General features: G+C 42.0%; 3 protein-coding genes across 3 annotated transcripts; 2 read left to right on the top strand and 1 right to left on the bottom strand.

The window, feature by feature from the left end:
- Nucleotides 1–113: 113 nt before the first annotated feature.
- On the bottom strand, nt 114–1,231 carry LOC122046604 (plasmodesmata-located protein 7-like). Its single transcript, XM_042607378.1, has one exon. It carries the CDS (start codon nt 1,125–1,127, stop codon nt 318–320), a length of 810 nt encoding a protein of 269 aa, XP_042463312.1. The 5' UTR covers nt 1,128–1,231; the 3' UTR covers nt 114–317.
- Nucleotides 1,232–1,680: 449 nt separating this feature from the next.
- On the top strand, nt 1,681–4,667 carry LOC122046603 (ABC transporter G family member STR-like). The gene is made up of 4 exons (XM_042607377.1): nt 1,681–2,098; nt 2,161–2,340; nt 2,426–2,694; nt 2,776–4,667. Exons 1-4 carry the CDS (start codon nt 1,736–1,738, stop codon nt 4,394–4,396), a joined length of 2,433 nt encoding a protein of 810 aa, XP_042463311.1. The 5' UTR covers nt 1,681–1,735; the 3' UTR covers nt 4,397–4,667.
- A 173-nt stretch (nt 4,668–4,840) lies between these two features.
- Nucleotides 4,841–6,025, top strand: LOC122049359 (F-box protein At1g61340-like). Its single transcript, XM_042610753.1, has 4 exons — nt 4,841–4,976; nt 5,115–5,359; nt 5,455–5,529; nt 5,617–6,025. The coding sequence occupies exons 2-4, from the start codon at nt 5,159–5,161 to the stop codon at nt 5,797–5,799; spliced, it is 459 nt and encodes a 152-aa protein (XP_042466687.1). The 5' UTR covers nt 4,841–4,976; nt 5,115–5,158; the 3' UTR covers nt 5,800–6,025.
- Nucleotides 6,026–20,452: the final 14,427 nt, after the last annotated feature.

Genomic DNA, 20,452 nt, shown 5'->3' with positions numbered 1-20,452 from the left:
TACTAACAATATGTCACTATTCTCGTTCATATCCAACAAGATATCGATCTAAAGCAGATTCATAACGATGTGTTACCCTTGAATGAATAAAGTAGCTTTATTCTCAACTTTGTTGCCAACTGTTGTTAGAGAGCATTACAAATTCTCACAAAAGCAAAAGTGAAGTGAGACAATAACTTAGCGGCTAAGGTGTGCGGGAGAGAAAAGTTGCTTAATTTTTAGATTAATATGCACATTTAAATTTACAATAATTAGAAACATAAGATGCACACTTAACTAGTCATTCTGTGACAACTAATCATGGTTTAGCATTCATCTTAAGCGAAGATTAAAGTGACTAAATGTGCAAAGCAAAGGAGAAAAAGATCGGACCACCACAGGCCATCGTAAGGCCGCTTACCGCGGGACTGCCCTAAAGCGTATGCCCCATCGGACCAGTAACTAGCGTAGCACTTGCCCAGGTACGCGTCTCCGCCGTCGGAGACGCCGCAGGCGTCCTTGAGTTCAGCAAGCGCCGCCGCCACGCAATCGCCGCACTGCTTCCCGGTCAGGTCCCCCACGCATAGGGCCAGCGCCCGCACGCGCCCCGCGGCGCCGACCCTGTAGCTCCCCCCGCCGGATGAGAGGTCGTCGAAGGCGGCGTCGCGCATGCCGAGGAGAGAGGCGGAGCTGGCGTCGCTGGCCGGCGCCCCGCACTTTTTGAACAGAAGGTTGGTCTCGAGCTTTCCGAGGAAGGCGTCGTCGGCGTAGCGGATGAGGCAGCCCTTCAGCTGAACGGCGGCGCCGGTGGCGCCGGGGCAGAGGGAGGAGAGCTGATCGATGGCAGAGCGGACGCAGGAGGCGCAGTAGGCGACGGCGAGGTCGGTGCGGCACTGGAAGAGTCCGTAGGCGGGGTTGGCGGCGGAGGCGGCGGTGCAGGTGAAGGATTCGTAGGAGGAGATGGCGGCGGCGTTGGCGAGGGAGGCGAAAAGGGATTCAACGTTGGTGTTGTAGGGAGACTCAACGATGCGCTTTGACTGCGAGCAGCCGACGTAGACGAAGGCAGTGTAATCGTCGAAAGAAGCGATCGTCGTCGAAGAGAAAAGGTAGAGAAAGAAGAAGAAACAGAAGCAGCAGAATTTATGCATTTTGATCGGAAGGCGAAGGTGCAGAGTCTAGGAACGCAGCATTGGAATTTAATCAAATATATTCTGTGAAGGATTGCACTTTTTCAGAGGAAAAGGAAAAAAGAAATGAGAATATTTTTTTTTTTTAAAAAAAAAATCAGAATGGAACGCTCCACCAGGTCCACCATGGCGATGGGCTTCTAAAATAAAAGCATTCAATCATGTTCTCCATAATCTCTGCTTAGATGCAATTATTGACCAAAAATATTTAAACTAAACTTGTTGGATTGAAGCATTTCCATCGACATAACTCTTTAGATGATAGTCTCGTTGCAAAGGAGTCTTGTTGCATTTTGGCTTTAAAGTTTGATTTGATGTATTAATATCGTCAATGCCAACGCCAAATTTTTCTGAAGCACCAAAGCTCGACGAAACAGCAAATCCAAAGAGCATGGGAATTTATTCAAGGATTCCCTTGTCGCCTTCCCCCGCATCAGAAGTATCGCCATGTCGAGGCGGCCAAAAACAATGCCCGCCCTTTAAACGAAGCAAACCAAGGAGAGAAAACGGAGTCGAGGGAGTACTAGATCGATATTACAGAGTAACAGTATCTCCCCGGTGAGAAATTAATGGATCAACGCCGCCATAGGAGAGACGGCAATAGGAGCCTTGAGAGCCTCCTTGACCAGGACGTGCCGTCGGGAGTCGGCGGCCTCGGGAACGCGCCCCCTCAGCCGGCGAGGAGCTTCCCTGGCCAGGGACTCGAGTTCCAGGACCTGTCTTACAGCGTGATCAAGAAGCAGAAGAAGGACGGCGTGTGGATCAAGAAGGAGGCTTACCTGCTCAACAATATCTCCGGGCAAGCCCTCCGCGGCCAAGTCACGGCCATCATAGGTCCCAGCGGCGCCGGCAAGTCCACTTTCCTCGATGCGTTGGCCGGCAGGATCGCGCAGGGTAGCCTCGAAGGCTCCGTTAGCGTTGACGGAAAACCGGTGAGTCTCATCGCCTCCTCGGAATCCAAAACAATCGATATAATAAAGATTGATTTGAGCAGGTGACGACCAGCTACATCAAGAAGGTTTCATCCTACGTGATGCAAGATGACCAGCTCTTCCCCATGCTAACGGTGATGGAGACGTTCATGTTCGCCGCCGAGGTCAGGCTTTCTCCTTCCATTTCCAAGATCGAGAAGAGAGGAAGAGTCTCGGAGCTCCTTCACCAACTTGGTCTTCAGGTAATCAATGACACTAGGCAGTGTTTTCCTAATTTGGAATTAACAAGGTCATCAATGGATCAAACGGTGCCTTGTATGCATACAGACGGCCGCGCATACTTTCATAGGCGACGAAGGACGGCGCGGCGTTTCCGGTGGAGAGCGGCGGAGGGTGTCGATCGGGATCGACATCATCCACAAACCGTCTCTGTTATTCCTTGATGAGCCCACCTCAGGTCTCGACTCCTCCAGCGCTTACAGCGTCGTGGAGAAGGTGAAGGAAATCGCAAAAGAAGGCAGCATAGTTCTAATGACCATTCATCAACCTTCTTTCCGAATCCAAATGCTTCTCGATCGAATCGTCGTCCTCGCAAGGTTACTTAATTGGAATCGCGAAGCTCTCGAGTAGAATTTATGGAAAATTACTGAGGATCAAGTGTATTAATTTTGATACAGGGGGAGATTGATCTACCTTGGCAGCCCCACGGCTCTGCCGGTGCACCTCGCCGGATTCGGCCGCGAAGTCCCCGAGGGAGAGAACGTGATCGAGTACTTGCTTGACGTGATCAAGGAGTACGATGACTCCCATCTCGGGCTTGATCCTTTGGTTCTGTACCAGCGCGACGGTCTCAAGCCCAACATGGCAGCGCGCACTCCGATTCCCAGGACGCCGCGGACGCCGTTCCAACAGTCGAGCCGCCGTACGCCTCGCCAAATCGTCCTGCGCAGCGACCAGTTCTCCACCACTGCCGGCGCCACACCGCGCGGGAACCCGAATCATTCCTACGTGTCCTACGATTACGACGAGGAGGACGACGAGGTGGAATTCGATAACTCACGGGAGAGGAAGAAGGTGGCGGCGACCCCGCTTCACAGCAGCGTGTACAACCCCCGGTTGGCTTCGCAGTTCTACAAGGACTTCTCGGTGTGGCTCTATCACGGCATCACCAACACGCCCCGCCGGCTCCCCAACTGGACTCCGGCACCGACTCCCGGCCGCACACCCTCCAAGACACCCTTCGCCGGCCAGTACCGCTACCCCAGTCATCCCAGAACGCCCCACGTCCCCTCGCCCCTGCCTCCCCCAAAGACCCCTGTTTTCGTCGCCGCGCCTCCGCCGGTGTACGAGTACGAGGTGGAGGAGGTGCTCGATGCCGACGAGGGCTCCAAGTTCGCGAACCCGTGGTTCCGGGAGGTGATGGTGCTGTCTCATCGCACAGCGCTTAACGTGGTGCGCACGCCGGAATTGTTCCTGTCGCGCGAGATCGTGCTGACGGTGATGGCCCTCGTACTCTCCACTCTGTTCCACCGGCTCAACGGTCACGACTTCACGACGATCAACCGGCTTCTCAACTTCTACATCTTTGCGGTCTGCCTCGTGTTCTTCTCCTCCAACGATGCTGTGCCGACGTTCATCCAAGAGCGGTTCATCTTCATCCGCGAGACGTCGCACAACGCCTACCGCGCGTCGTCCTACGTGGTGTCGACGCTGCTGGTGTACCTGCCCTTTTTCGCAGTGCAAGGCTTCACCTTCGCCATCATCACGCGCCTGATGCTGAGGCTCAACAGCAGCGTGCTCTACTTCTGGATCATCCTCTACGCGTCGCTCATCACCACCAACTCCTACGTGATGCTGGTGAGCGCGCTGGTGCCCAGCTACATCACCGGCTACGCCGTGGTCATCGCCACCACGGCGCTCTTCTTCCTCACCTGTGGGTTTTTCCTGAAGCGGACGCAGATCCCGGTGTACTGGCGGTGGCTCCACTACATCTCGGCGATCAAGTACCCGTTCGAGGCGCTGCTGACGAACGAGTTCAAGAACGAGCTATGCTACACCGGCGACTTCGCCGAGCTATCCACCGGGCCGTTGGGCGATGTCAAGTACAGCGAGCGGCACGAGCGGGAGGGCATCTTGCCGGCGGTGTGCCCTCTGATCGGGGAGGATGTCCTGAAGACGATGGACATAACGATGGAAAGCGTGTGGGGCGACGTCGCCATACTGCTGGCTTGGGGCGTCCTCTACAGGATCTGCTTCTACGTGGTGCTCCGCTTCTACTCCAAGAACGAGAGGAAGTAGCGATCGACATGGCGAAGGATGCTGCTAATAAATCCATGTGTAAACAATAACATCGATTATTCCGGGAACCAAATTGTATCCTTTCGCATTTTAATCCACTTAATTATTTCTCACATTCAAACCCTTTACTACGGAATTAAATTGTAATCTTCATCATTAATTAATTACAGATTAACTTTTCTGAAGTAATGAAATTGAGTAACCACGGAAGGCGGTGCAAATCTCATTCCAGAATCTTCCGCTGACAACCGGGGCCGGCGCCGCCATCCACCGACCTCATCGCCACGTCGCAAATCAAATGTACCTACCGAGTCCCGACGCCCGACCCAACGGCTAGTTTTCCCACCGTCCTGATCTTGCCACGTGCGCCGGCCGACCACTGGTCACGCGGTTTCAAGGCGGGAAAACGAAACTTTAATCTCTGCGGCGATTCCAGCACATTCCAGAAAACCATAGACATGATTTTTATTTTCGTAAATTCTAAAAATTTTCCTTCTTTATCTGCATATAAATACATGAGAGGAGGGTTCAGGGCTACTGAAGTTGAACAGTTGATGAGCAAAAGGTTGAGTTCCGAAAGGTAACTTCGACTTCAGCATTCATCGTTCTCATTCATTAAGGCTATTTGACATCCATCAGTCGTCACAGTAGTTTTGTTTATTTTCTTTGTGCACCTCTGAAATTTGTTATAACTGTTTTTTTTTCCTTCCATTTTTAGGGTTCTTTCTATTGAATAGTTCAGAGTGGGCACTGCAGCAAAAGATGGCACTAGGAAATGTTCATCACCAAGAATCAGTTTCGACTATCTTGAAATTTGTCCATAGCAACAACACATTGAGGAGAAAAAGAGTTGCATTATCCAACTCTGTGAACTTGCTCAATTTTGCATCTCCCGTGAAGCTCTGTGGAAGATCAAGATTAGGGAAAACAAATCGATTGGAGAACTTGCCCCAAGATGTTTTGGTACTTTTTTCCTCACCTGATGCTCAAGAATTACAATATTATTATTCTCTCTCAATTTCTAGCTTTTTAGAAACATGTTATGCTTCTGCTTGCAGGTAAGAATATTATGCAAGGTCGAGCACAGAGACTTGAAGCGACTCCTCTTGGTATCCAAGACAGTGAATGCAGCTGTAAGTCTCATCTATTATGTCTACTGATATTGTAACAACCCTGATTTATCTCAATTTGCTGACTTGTTTTGGGTATTTTTGATTCAGACATCAGTGGCCAAAGAGTTACATTTTGCTTTTGCCACCCCAATCTCAAAGCCTGTCTTTCGGGATGAGACCAAAGAGACTCCAAATGCGCCAAAGCAACAAAGGATTGCGAAATCAAGGCTTGATGGCTCAAAGCTTTCAAGTATTGCCACAGCTCTTTTCACTTCATCAGAGGATGAATAGTGTTTTTGTCGGTGTACAGTCTGTAGTTCTAGTATACACAGGGATTGTTTTCCTAGTTTAGATTCTACATTGATACTTGTTAGTTCATCCTGTGTTTTGTGAAGACATGTAGTTATTTATATTCGCAAGCCATCTTCAACTCTTTCATTGAAGAGGATTGGCTCTCTGTAACTTATGTTAATATTACTAATGTATGTAGAAGAATCATCTCATGTGATGTAATGTACTCAAAAGATTATAATAAAGTATAATTCTTGAAGATGTCCCTTTCGATGACCTGAAACTGATGCATCTTTGTCCTACCATGCACAGTAAAGTTAGTGGCATGGGTGCTGAGCACAGTGCAAGCCATGCCACATCAGATGTGTAGTAGTAATAGGACATTGGAAGAGATTAGAATTCCTTTGAAAGGATTGGAAACCTTTAATTTATTGGCCATTTATATGATTTCTGTAGTTATTCTTTAAACTTCTTATGTAACCTATAACTGTCATACTTGTTAATGAACATTTCACTATCAAACTCCTATTGCTCAACATCATCTGCTATTAAGTTTGATCACTTAAATACATGCATAAGGTAGAACAGCATATCGACAGAATAAATGAATCTCTATCTGTCACAGTGCGCGAATCCCAAAGGGACGATGCAGTGCATGTGGTTGCTTTTAATCTCGCAGTATCAGATACAGATCATGACTCGACAACCATTGTTTTTCCATTATTGTTCAACTCCAAGACTGTCTCTAGTCTCCACTTGATCTTCTTCAGCTATCAAATGAAAGATAAAGTTTTTCTGAAGTGTTGAGCTAAAGGTTGGAGCTTTTTGATTGGCAATGGAGGCAGAAAAAGCAGAGTCCCCTGCTTTCTTCTCAAGATGTCACCTTTTCTTCACTGCCGGCTGTTCCCACTCACTCTTCTCCGTCATCACGGCCGCCGCCCTCCTCGCAGCTCTCTACCTTCCTCGGCCGCTTCTTACTCTCCTCTTCTCCCCTGTTCCCATATCCACCGCTCTCCTTCTCTCTGTCTTCTTCCGGTTCGGATCTCCGCCGACCGAGATTCCCATAGCCGCAGTCGTTCCAGACGACGACGACGACGTTCTCGCGCTGCTTCGCCAGGAATCTATGATTGAATGCAAGAGGGAGGCCTTCCATAGCCATCGAAAGTTGAACATTTGTGACAGAGACGGGGAATGGGGCCGCCTTGACAGACGGCTTGAGGTTATATATGAAGATTACGAGGATGAGGAAGCTGGCGGTGGCTGCTCGCCGGAGTGGTTGGAGTGGCGATTCGACCATGGTGTTATAGTTTCGGAGAGATTGTGCAACTTGAAGTTTAACTATGCTGATTCGGGAGACTCTGGATCACCGGAAGCGAGTGCAGTGGCAGAGCTGTGGAGTTCCCCGGATGAGATCCGGCTGCAGTGGGAGGAGGCTGAGGAAAGGGACGACATGATCGAGATCGAGCTCAACGAGGAGACTCTCATTGAGATCGATATCTCCCGTAATCGAGAAGCCTCTGCAACTGCAGCGGCGGAGTGGCCGACGGCCGTTTCGTTCACCGGCCAGCAGTGCTTAACTTATAATTTGGTAAACCGAAGGGCTGATATGTAATTTTATGCTTTTCTTTTATTATATTAGATTAATTTTATTATATATCCTTGCAATTTCTTATTAATTATAAATTTATAACGGACGCGCATCAAGTGGACGGTAGATTTGTCCCATAAATAGAAGGTATCTGTATTTTTTTTTTTTTGAAAGAATTTGAAAATTTTATTTTTATTGATGTTTCAGTAATGAAAATTTTCTTAATCTCACAATTTTAGTAGGTTGTATGTTGTAATCTAAATGCATGAATTAAAATATAAACGGTAAATATTTACAACGATCTTCTATAAATTTATAATCGGCGATAGAATGTAATCTTCGGATTTGTTGTCGGAATAACGATTATAAAATCAGAAAACTCTATGTAATTTTACAAATCAAATCCCACCGTCTCAGATGCTCTCCTAGTCCTCTCTATTCTCAATACATTGTTGTCTTTCTTCTTGTGAACGATCCTTAGACGCACCCCTTGTTGGGACCGAATTCGAAATTCAATGATCGTATTTCTACACTCTTATGTACTGTGAAAATTTAAAATTTTATTTGTGATTTAACAATCAAATCAAAGTAGTGTTCGTATGATTTTTAAAATAAAAATAAACATAATCTTGATCTAAGCATTCATTACAATCTAATATAACTGTTTAAGTAAGATCCTAAAAACATAACAAAGATAAATTATCATGTGATTAATTCATTTAATGCTCATTTAATGTAACGCCCAAAATTCTCAAAACTGCATTAGAAATATTCTATGATTTTTCTGGAATTTTTAGATATTTTTCCGGAATTTTTAGAATAGCGGAAGTAGCAAAAATAATTAGAACCGCAAAATAGCTTAGGCGAGAATCGAACCCGGGACCCCTCGGATCCAATAACTTTTAGTTAGCCTTAGTAACCAGATGAACCCAGCAGGGCCGTGCTGAAAGGAAAGGGAAACAATTTAATTTATATTAGAGTTGGGCCAAAGTACCCACTTAATATAAATAGGAAGTTTAAGTGGGGTTTGGTTTATTTTTGTTTGGTTCGGCAACTTCTCCTCCTCTCCAACCCTCACCGCCGACTCCCCTTCTCCTCTCCTTCTCTCGGCGCCAACCACAACAACCTAGGGTTCCTTCCCTAAGGGCTCTAGGAGCACCTTCCGGCGACGACTCCGACACGAGGACGTTCCCCTCTGCGAGAAGAACACGTAGACGCGACAGGATCATCGAGAAGATCGTCCCCACCGGAAAACTAGCGACGAGGTAAGAAACCCCTCACCTGCAGTATAAGTAGCTTTCGTTTGATTGCATGCCTTTAGTTTAGCTATATGCAGATTTTTTTTCGGCACTCAGGGTGTGTTTAAACCCTCCTCGCAGATTAGGGATCTAGTTGAGCACCTCTAGATGGGCTAGACACGTTGTTCTCCTTCAGTTGGAGGCTCTAGACGTTGTCGGGTGCCTAGAGGTGGTCTCCCTATTAGAGGGGAGAGTTGGAGCACACCAAGTGTTCGATAAAATGATTATTGTAGCTAAATACTACCTCAGATATTTTTAACAGCTCAGTTAAATGCATTAGTAGCATTTAAATCAGTATATTAGTCTAGTTTCAGCTTACATGGGACTACGGTCCAATGGGTGGGCTCCCACAGTCGCCTCTAGGTTTAGATAACCTAGCTCTAGGTTCAGATAACCTAGAAACAGCAAAATAAACAATCAGTAGCTATATTCAGTATTTTATTTTCAGTGGCACTGTACTGGACCAGATGTCCATTGGGTTGGGCTCCCACAGTCGTCCCTAGGTTTAGATAACCTAGTAAACCCTACTAAATGCGGGACTTGCAAACCCGGGTCTAGCTAGGGATGCGCGCACAGCAAGTACAGTTGCCGGGCCCAAACATCAGCATGATTACTATTTTCACTTATTATGATAATAGCTTTCAAACTTGTAATCTAGTTATGTGAATGTAGTTTTAGCTCAGTTTTAGTTTCAGTTTCAGTTTAGTTCTCCTAGTTGATACCATGAGATAGCTCCATGCTTAGATTTTATTATGCATGCCATGTTTCAGTGTTTATGTCATGTAACTTCAGTATGCCATGCTTTAACAAATCCAGTGCATGTTTTTAAATAGCATTCTTTAAAAACATGATTGCATCGTTGCATGTTTTTGTGAGATAGATGATTTCTTACTAAGCTTAAAGCTTACAGATACTTTTTCCTTATACTGCAGATAAAGGTAAAGGGAAAATGGATTAGCAGAGGAAGCTGAAGGTCAATGCAGTGATGGTGTGTGTGGCAGGAACCTGGAATGAAGATCCTTAGGGAGTTTAGCAAATTAAGAACTTAGTTTCTTTTCTCGAGTACCTTTATGCACTTTTAGACTTTAGAATGTTTAAACCATGGAAGATTTGTTTAAGTTGTTAGTAATTATGTTGGAATGCTAGTTAATAGATGTTAGAACTTATTTCAATTGATTTTAGAACTCTTATATGAGATTTTGGCACGAACTAGTGCGAAATCAGAAACCCAGATCGATCTACAGATCGATCGAGTTGTTATCGATCGGCACCGACCGATCCAACAGAGTTGCCGTTTATTATGGATCGGCCACCGACCGATCCGATGCGAACAAAAGAGCAGTTCACCGATCGGTCACCGATCGATCGCTGAGCATCGATCGGTCACCGACCGATCGGTGTGCTCGGATCGGTCAGACCGATCCACACATATGAAGTGATGTCTGATCGGTCGTGAAGACCGATCCAGTCAACCAGAGTATCATGGATCGGTCAGCCGACCGATCCAGAGTCTTCTTCCGTGCCAGTATCAAGCTGGATCGATCACTGGATCGATCCGACAGCCCAATCGATCCATGGGTCGATTGAAAGGTCTGATTACAGCTAGCAGGTCATCCGAGAGACATAGATTATCTTCCCTAGCATGTGTACAACTCCTAGGTACACTTATAATATTAAGTTCAGATTCTACAGTAATCAGTTTAGCAAAATTTTAATCAATCCAGATTTCCGCAATAGTAATTTAGCACAGCACAATGTAGCGATCAGCCTCACAGCCTAGTTAGTAGGAGGCGGGTCGTTACATTTAATCATTTTATTGAGACATGCTAAACTATCTGAAATAAATATATTAGATCATTTAAGCAAAAACTAAATAAAACTATTAACACATGCATCAATACACATATGAATCATAGTACAAGCATAAATATACCTTCCAAACAACCTGTATTTGGAGATGACTCCTGTTGGTGCAGCGGGACCGGTAAGAGGAGAGGAGTGAATTGTCTGCAAATCAAAGATACCCTCCTCAAACTTTTCAACTCTAAAGTAATAGCAACAATAATAATAAGAAAATAAAATAAAAAAAAGTAGGAAGACTCAGCGAGTTGACTTGGTTACAACCAAGAAGGTTGTTAATCCAAGACGATTGAAAACCCCCAATAAGAAGGTCTCATTTTCTGAAGGCGGAGAAGTCTTTTACACACTTGAAGCTCAGACAGTTGCTTACAAGTTGAATATAGAGTTGATTCAAGAGGTGATTCAAGCTTCTGGACCAAGACTGTATTTATATCCTTGGTTGGGGCGCCCCAAAGGGTTCCGGGAGCGTTGGGGGATAAAACTTTATCCCCTACGCACGGATCACAGTTTGAGCGCGATCTGTATTAAATTCGGGTTCGGGCGCCCGAAAGGGTTACGGGCGCCCCGGATTATTCCGAGCGCCCGGACCCATAAAGTCAACTCTGGTTGACTTTTTCGTCCGGGACCTCTGCTCTAGTTCAGCTCGCATCGGTCCGAGTCTTCTGCTTCGGCTCCGTTCGCTTGGGTGATCTCGGTCATCCGGAATAGGGCTCACCTGAACCCAACTTCCGGCCTTCTCCTCAAGCAGGCTTCCGTCCCGGCTTCTTGTCCCTCGAACGTCGCGCACGTTCTTCTCATCCACCGGTGTACTCTTTCGCAGCTTTTTCGTCCTTCAGACGCACTAAGCCCGTCGGCTCCCTGCTCGTGACATCCTTCTCGCTAGCTGCGTCTTCCGCTCGACTTCCTGCGCTCCTAAGCTCATGCACACTTAGACACAGGGATCAAATAACAAGCAGAACCTAACCTAACTTGGTTGATCACATTAAAACAACCACGGGGTCTAACAATCTCCCCCTTTTTTATGTGCATCAACCCAAGTTCAAGTTAGGATAAAAACAACAGACAAGTAGTAATTTTAAAGAAATTACTAAACTAACATTTTAAGCATAAAGATTGCAATAAAAAATTTGCAACACTAAGTAGTAAAGAAATTACTAAACTAACATTTTAAGCATAAAGATCACAATAAAAAATTTGTAACACTAAGTAGAAAAAATTTGTGTATTGTTAAAAAAAATATTAACTTCCCCTAAACTGTACCTATCTCTCCCCCTTTGATTACATAAAAAAAAATAGGGTAATAATTATCAAGCAAAAATTTTCAAAAACCAATTTTTTTAAGTAAATACTTAAGTTTTAAAATAAATCATTTTTAAAATAATTTCTAAGTTAAAGGAAAAATAATGTTCTAAGTAAAATTTATAACTTAGAGGAGAAAAAAATAATTTAAAAACATTTTAAAGCATAATTTACTTTCAATAATTTATCAGTAAGTTAATTAAACATTTTCTTTCAATATTTCGGCTTCCAGGTAGTGGCGAGACACTAGGCCTTCTTGGTTATTAGAACAACAACAACTTTCTTAGACAAAGCCTGATAAAGAAATTAATTATTTAATTTTTCTTGCTGAAAGTGCTAACTTAGAAAAAAAATTAATCTAGAATTGATTTTAGAACTCAGTATAGGTTCCTTCCTACCGGATTAATCAAAAACTTAGGTGATACATAATTTTTAGGAACTTTTCTAAGTTGCTCTTGTTGTTTTCTTATATACCAATTCAATTTTCCATAGATTCTAAGTTTTGATTTTGGAAATTTATTTATGCATGCATAATCATTTTTCAATTTTTCAATTTCAATTTTCAATTTTTCATTTTCTAATTTTAAATTATCATACATTTCTAGAGGACATGCTTTTGTTAATTCTAACTTTAACTCACTATTTTTCTTTTCTAATTTAACTAAATCTTTAGTGAGTACTTTAATAAATTGAAAAGACTGCTTGGGAGTTAGATTACGTATCTCACTTACCTCTATTTCTGATGCTCCCCCTTCATCGCAGCTTTCTTCTTCTGATGATCCTCCCCCTTCATCTATGTTCGTCTCCGAGCTGGATTCTTCAAAAACATGGTTGGCCATCAGTGCTAATCCTGAGAAGGCTTCGACTTCTGATTCAGAGGATGATGATTCGTCCCATGTAGCCTTCAGACTCTTGCGTTTAGAGGACATCGGTATTTTGTACTTTTTCTTTTCGTTGTTCTTTTTCTTCATCTTCGGGCAGTCATCCTTGATGTGCCCTTCTTCAATGTAATTGTAGCAACGGACCGTCCTTTTGTTGCATTGATGTTTTTTCTACTGCGATCTAAATTTATTAGTCTTAATAAATTTATTTAACTTTCTTACCAATAGCGACGCTTCAATTTCGTCGATTAACGCTTCAGAGTCGGGATCGTCCATCTCGGCTTGTATGGCAACATTGAGATTTGACTTCACTTGATTCGGTTTTGCAATACGAGACTCGTGAAGTTCGAAAGTAGAAAATAAATTTTCTAAAGTACTTACCTCAAAGTCCTTAGAGATGTAGTAAACATCTACTAAAGATGCCCACTCAGGAGTTCTTGGGAAGGCGTTGAGCGCATACCGGATAGAATCTCGGTTCATTACCGATTCTCCGAGATTGGTCAGTTGAGTTATTAGCTCCTTTATTCTTGCTTGGAGTTGTGCTACCTTTTCGTCGTTGTTCATCTGGAGATTTGTCAGCTAAGTCCGGAGGATGTCGCGCCTTGTTAATTTCGCTTCTGAGTTGATTCTACACTCAGACAGTTGCTAATTTCGCGCCTTGCACACTTGAAGCTCAGACAGTTACTTAAAAGTTGAATACAGAGTTGATTCAAGAGGTGATTCAAGCTTCTAGACCAAGGCTATATTTATAGCCTTGGTCGGGGCGTCCCGAAGGGTTCCGGACACCCTGGCGGGGATAAAACTTTATCCCCTACGCATGGATCACGGTTTGGCCATGATCTGGATTAAATTCGGGTCCGGGTGCCCAGAAGGGTTTCGGGCACTCCGGACTGTTCCAAGCGCTCGAAATGGTTCCGGGCGCCCGGACCCATAAAGTCAACTCTGGTTGACTTTTTAGTCCGGGACCTCTGCTCCGGTTCAGCTCGCCTCAGTCCGGGTATTCTGCTCTGGCTCCCTCGCTTGGCTGATCTCAGCCATCTGAAATAGGGCTCACCCAAACCCAACTTCCGACCTTCTCCTCGAGCAGGCTTTAAATATAGCCAATAGTTGGCTTTACTGTTAGGGTTGATTTGTGTTAGAAAAGGGGGGGGGTGATAGCTTGTCGCACTTCATTGTCTTGCTTCATGTTGTTGATGTCCAGCGGATAGAACTTGAAGCAATACTTATAATGCTAACACAATGATTTACTTAGTATTCACTTCAAGAATTTTAGAATGTATACTAAAAGCCTAGCTTTTGGTATAAATATTTATCTAGAAATAAGAATCACATTGGTCAAATGTCTACATTTATGATAAATGTAGTTGTTCAATTAATTTATATTGCAGATAATATGGTGTGTGGTGTCACACACAGAGGATCATGTTATCAACACCTTATAAATTATAAACAGTAACTCACGACCAAGATGGAAAGGAACAAACCATTGGAAGGTCGTAGTGTAATTAGGTATTAGTTTATCTTAACTATATAATTACACTAGTACACTTAGAGTGTATTGAGTAGGACCATTAGAGGTTGTTTCTTTTATACTGACTTTATAAAGGAACAAAAACCTCAGTTATTATGGAAGTGTGTGTTCTTAATCCTAATATAATAACAAACACATATATTTGATATTTATTTATTTAATTTATCAATGGGTGATATTTGGTTCGATAAATTAATAAGCCCGATAAGTTGGGAAATGATATCACTTATAGTGTGTGTTGTTGATTATAGAAGGAAACTGTGTCCTAGTGATCTAGGTTGAGAATGACCCCAAGAGGAGCTCATAAGGATTGTCATGTTAAACCCTGCAGGTGGACTTAGTCCGACATGACGATAAGGTTGAGTGGTACTACTCTTGGACTAAGATATTAATTAAGTGAGTTGTCAGTAACTCATTTAATTAGTGGACATTCGATATCTTAAACACAGGGAGACTAACACACTTATAATAAGGAGCCCAAAATGTAATTTGGGATTGGTGCGGTAGTTCAATAATAGTTTTTTAGTGGAATGAATTATTATTGATGAAATTAAGTTGTGTGTTCGGGGCGAACATGGGAAGCTTAATTTCATCGGGAGACCAAAACCAATTCCTCCTCTCGGTCCCTATCATAGCCTCTTGTATATAGAGATTTATACCCACCACATACCCACTTCTTACCCAACCTATAGGGGTCGGCCAAGCCAAGCTTGAAGCTCAAGCTTATGGCCGGCCAAACCTAAAGGTTAAGCCTTAAGGTGGTCGACCAATAGCTTGGAGCCCAAGCTTAGGTGGCCGGCCACATCATATTAAAAAGGGATTTTTATTAAAATTATTTCTTATGTGGATATCATGGTTTTAAAAGAGAGTTTGAAATATAAATCTTTCCTTTTATAGCTTTATACAAAATATTAAGAAAAGATTTGAAATCTTTCCTTATTTGTAGATTAAAAGGTAAATTTTAATTTTAAGAAAACTTTCCTTTTTTAACCATGTTCATGATTTAAAAGAGAGTTTAAAAATTAAATATTTCTTTTATAAAGTTTCTACAAAAGATTTGATATCTTTCCTTATTTGTAGATTAAAAGAGATTTTAATTTTTAGAGATAACTTTCTTTTTATCCATATGTTTAAAAGAAAGATTTTAATTTATAAAATTTCCTTTTTACAAACCACCATGAAGGGAAAAATTATTGGAGAAATTTTTTATAAATTTCCGGAGACAAATTAGGAAGTTTTAATTAATTAAAACTCTCCTTGTTTATAGTTTTAATGTGGCCGGCCATGTAATGTGAGAAGAGAAAATTATTTTTAATTAAATAAGTTTTCCTTTTCATGGCAAAAGAATTAAGGAAGTTTTTTATTTAAATTTCCTTATTTGCCAAGACCAAGGATTATAAAAGAGGGAGTAGAGGTGCCTTCATGGCTAACGACTCTATTCTATTCTTCCTCTCTTTTCCTCCTTGGTGGCCGGCCCTAGCTTCTCCCTCTTCTCTTCTTCTTGTGGCTGGCAGCAACTTCTCTAGGAGCTTGGTTGGTGGTCGGATTTTACTTAGGAAGAAGAAGAAGGAGATTTTGTTTCCTAGCATCCCTTGGAGATTGGTTGGAGGTCTAAGTTCTTCATCACTTGAAGAAAAAAAATGGTGGCCGAAACTTGGAAGAAAGGAGAAGGGCTTGGGTGGTTCTCATCTCGGTAAATCGTTGTCCACACAACGTCCGGGATAAGAAGAGGAATACGGTAGAAGATCAAGAGGTTATTTGCTTACAAAGAAAGGCATATCTAGTATTTGTTTTCCGCATCATACTAGTTTTCTTTGTATAGTTATTTTTGGAAATACCAAACACAAGAGACATATGATTCTAGAGTTTTTGGATTTGTTTCAAAGTTGTGTTTCTTTTCTTTTATTTTTTGAATTTGTGATTCGATTGTTCTTTTTGGTTAACCTAGAGTTATTTAAGGAAATTAAATATTAGCTTTCCTTAAAAGGCTTTGTCTAGGCGGTGGTGGTTGCTCCCATATCCAAGAAGGTCATGTGCCTCGCCATGCAGTCCTGGAAGCTAATTTTGAAAATTAATATTTAATGAAATTAATAACATAGGTGGATTTGAATCAATAGTGTTAAGTTCCGCTTGCGATTCAAATCTAAACCATTAAGAACAGATAAGTTAAATTTGGAATCAATGATGTTAAGTTCCGTCTGCGATTCCTAATTTAACTTCTAAAGAACACAATAGGTTATTTAAGGAAAGGTTCGACACTTGTACAAAATTTTTTTGTAAAGTGGAGCCGGTACGGTTTTCCAAGGACTAACCAACAAAGAAGAGGTGACTAATCCAAGGATCCACACACAACACGCTCTTCACTATGAAAAACCCTCCTTCTCGGTAACTATCGGAGGTGAAGAAATCTCGTCCAACACTCACACAATAAATACAACACACACAAGAAGAAAAATATAAAAATACAAAAATACAAATAAAAATCTTCTTCTTGCTTACTTGTTGCTTGTTGATGCCTCTTGAACCTTGGAAGTGCACCTGCACTTGTCTCCAAGAGCTTTCAAGAACTGGTTATGAGTGTCGAGGAAGAACGTCTGTCAATCGATGGAAGAGATGCGAAGACGAAGGCTCACCACAACTTTATACCTTGCGCTTCTAGGGCTTCCAATCGATTGCCACGTTAGATCAGCGCGATCCCAACCGTCCAAAACCTGCATCCTGCACAATGGTCATATCCTAATTGATCGGCTGATCGATTCAGCCTTCTTCTATGCTCTCGCGTCTGCGTAAGAAAACTCGCCCCAATCGATTGACCAATCGATTGGGGAGCCCAATCGATCGAGCGATCGATTGGGGAGCATTCTATGCTCGTGATTTCACTTCCGAATCGATCGATCGATTGGGCCAACCTTCTTCGTAGCACACCTTCAATCGATCGACTGATCGATTGAACCGTAGTTCAATCGATCGATTGACTTCCTTTTGACTTACTTAACTCAAGTCTAGGGTCTCCAATTCCAACATTCGGTCAATCGTGACCTGTTGGAACTCCTTCTGCTTAGCATCTAGTCAATCTTGACCTGCTGGAACTTCTTCACCAAGTGTCCGGTCAATCCTTTGACCCACTTGGACTTACCATATCGTGCCAAGTGTCCGGTCCTCCATGACCCACTTGGACTTCAACTAGATGTCCAGTCACCCTTGACCCATCTGGATTTCCGCGTGTCAAGTATCCGATCAATCCTTTGATCTACCTGGGCTTCCTAACACCAGGTGTCCGGTCAACCTTGACCCACCTGGATCTCCACATGCCTGGCTTCACTCACCAGGTCTTTCCATCCTCCTGGTTTCACTCACTAGGACTTTTACCTAGCTTCACTTACTAGAGTTTTCACCTGACTTTACTCACCAGGATTTTTTCACTGCCCGACTTTCACCTTCCTATTGGGTGCAAGTGAGTTTTTAAGAAGAAAACCGATATGAATGATAATGTGATTACCTATAAAATAAGACTAGTGGTTAAAGACTATCATCAAAAATAAGGTATTGATTATGATGAAATCTTTTCAACAGTAGTCATACTTAAATCTATTCGGATACTCCTAACCATAGCAGTTCATTATAATTACGAGATATGACAAATAGATGTGAACACAACTTTTCTTAATAGAAATATGTATGAAGATGTGTATATGATACAATCTAAGGATTTCACATCTGTTAATAAAAACAAAATATGTAATATTCAACGATCCATTTATGGACTGGATCAAGTATCAAGGAGTTGGAACATCTATTTTGATGAGGCAATTAAAAAGTTTGATTTTCATAAAATCCTAATGAACCATGCGTGTACATGAAGGTTAGTGGGAGTGAAGTCATGTTCCTAGTGTTGTATGTAGATGACATATTACTCATAGAAAATAATATGTTTGTTCTATATTCAGTCAAAATTTGGCTATTCAAATTATTCTCTATGAAAGACATGGAAAAAATAACCTATATCTTTGGGATTAAGATATATAGAGATAGGTCAAGATGGTTGCTTAGTCTTTTGCAGTCTATATACATAGATAGAGTGGTAAAATAGTTTAGCATGAATGAATACAAGAAAGATTTTCTTTCCATGAGGTATAGGATTTACCCTTCGAAGTCTATGTGCCCAAGCACATAAGACAAGAGAATGCACATGAGTCAGATCCTATATACATCATCTATAAGATCAATCATGTGTGATATGTTATGTACTAGACTTAATGTATCGTACGCTCTAAGTGTCATGAGAAGATATTATTCAGATCTAGGGATGGATCATTGGGTGGCTGTTAGGGCAATTCTTATGTACTTAAGAAGAACTAAGGACTTATTCTTAGTATATGGAGAAGGTGATATGGTTATACGTAGGTATACTGATGCCATCTTTCAGACGGACATGATGACTTCAAATCCCAGTATGGATACATATTCACCTTAAATGGAGGTGCAATAAGTTAAAAAAGTTTCAAACAAGAAATCATTGTTGATTCTACCACTGAGGCAGAATACATTGCAACTTTAGTGGCCAAGGAAGTAATTTGGAACAAGAAGTTTATCACTAAACTTGAGTAGTTCCGAGCATTATCGAAGCATTATCGATTTACTGTGACAATAATGGGGGCATTGCATAGGCTAAAGAACTCATGTCTCATCAACAATCTAAACATGTACTTCATCGCTATCACTTGATCAGGGAGATCATAAGTAGAAAAGAAATATAAATTGAGAAAATTTTCATCGAAAGGAATTTAGTAGATCTTTTGACTAAACCTTTACCACAAAATAAGTTTGTGAAACATATAGAGACCTATAGTATTAGATACCAAGGTAATTGACTTTAGACCAAATGAGAGTATGTTATATTTGAGAGATGTCCTAAAGATAATCATCTTAAACATTATTTTAGCTATTTGATAAATAAAATTTACTATTTGGGTGTATATTCTATATATGTGTGATTTGATCTTAAACTCAATTAATAAAGTTTATAATACAATGCATAACATGAGAGAGATTGTGATTGAATTATAATTAGTGAGTATCTCATCCTATGTAATTATATATGTGTTAAAATCTTCTCTAGTTAATGAATTGATGAGATTAGACATTATTAATTTTATAAGACTAGCACATGTTATACTCCTTGGTTTATCGAAACAATCGATCCTTGCTAGCTGGAAATATAGAGATGTTGAGAGTTAACATATGGATGCTAGTTAAGGGTAAATAATTCATCAAATGTGACCTACAATGAGACTTCATGTGTTAGGATGTATACTAAAAGTCTAGCTTTTTGTATGAACATTTATATTTTGAAATGAGAACCACTCTGGTCAAATATTACATGTTAATGTAGTTGTCTATTTAATTTATATTGTAGATAACATGGTGTGTGGTGCCACACAAAAGATCATGTTATCAGTTCCATATAAATTATAAATAGTAGCTCACGACCGAGATGGATAGGGACAAACCATTGGAACGGTTGTAGTGTAATTTGGAATTAGTTTGTCTTGACTATATAATTACACTAGTACACTATGTGTGTATTGAGCAGGATCATTTGAGGTTGTTTCTTTTTATACTGGCTGCATAAAAGAACAAAACCTCTGTTATTATGGATGTGCGTACTCTTAATCCCGATATAATAACAAACACATATACTTAGTATTTATTTCTTTAATTTATCAAAGGGTGAGATTTATTCAGTTAAATCAATAGGCCCGATTGTTAATACAGTCTGACCTGGTGGTTGTTTTGATGATTGACACTGATTTAAGTTTGTATCAGATATTAATTAAACTAAGACTGATTAATGATCAAGGTTGATCATGTGGAGAGGAAAGTCCAAGTACGGATACTTGGCACGCGAAGTCGGAGAGGGCTCTGTAGCTCGTTCTCCAGACTAGGTCAGAGAGAGCTCGGTAGCTCGTTCTCTGGACCGGACGAAGTCGGAGAGGGCTCAGCAGCTCGTTCTCCTGACTAGGTCAGAGAGGGCTCGGTAGCTCGTTCTCTGAACCGGACGAAGTCGGAGAGGGCTCGGTAGCTCGTTCTCCGGACTAGGTCAGAGAGGGCTCGGTAGCTCGGTCTCTGGACCGGACGTGGAAGTCAAAGAGGGCTCGGTAGCTTGTTCTCCAGACTAAGTCAGAGAGGGCTTGGT

Source organism: Zingiber officinale, chromosome 2B (genome assembly GCF_018446385.1).
Source record: "Zingiber officinale cultivar Zhangliang chromosome 2B, Zo_v1.1, whole genome shotgun sequence".
NCBI lineage: Eukaryota > Viridiplantae > Streptophyta > Magnoliopsida > Zingiberales > Zingiberaceae > Zingiber > Zingiber officinale.
This window is presented reverse-complemented; position numbering and strand designations above follow the sequence as displayed.

What these genes read in the sequence shown, in the direction of transcription:
- LOC122046604 (XM_042607378.1), bottom strand. Translation starts at nt 1,127, where the DNA reads ATGCATAAATTCTGCTGCTTCTGTTTCTTCTTCTTTCTCTACCTTTTC.
- LOC122046603 (XM_042607377.1), top strand. Translation starts at nt 1,736, where the DNA reads ATGGATCAACGCCGCCATAGGAGAGACGGCAATAGGAGCCTTGAGAGC. An exon ending in TTCACCAACTTGGTCTTCAG is followed by an intron (nt 2,341 to 2,425) that starts GTAATCAATGAC and finishes GTATGCATACAG; the next exon opens with ACGGCCGCGCATACTTTCAT. An exon ending in CGAATCGTCGTCCTCGCAAG is followed by an intron (nt 2,695 to 2,775) that starts GTTACTTAATTG and finishes ATTTTGATACAG; the next exon opens with GGGGAGATTGATCTACCTTG.
- LOC122049359 (XM_042610753.1), top strand. Translation starts at nt 5,159, where the DNA reads ATGGCACTAGGAAATGTTCATCACCAAGAATCAGTTTCGACTATCTTG. An exon ending in ACTTGCCCCAAGATGTTTTG is followed by an intron (nt 5,360 to 5,454) that starts GTACTTTTTTCC and finishes TTCTGCTTGCAG; the next exon opens with GTAAGAATATTATGCAAGGT. An exon ending in CCAAGACAGTGAATGCAGCT is followed by an intron (nt 5,530 to 5,616) that starts GTAAGTCTCATC and finishes TTTTTGATTCAG; the next exon opens with ACATCAGTGGCCAAAGAGTT.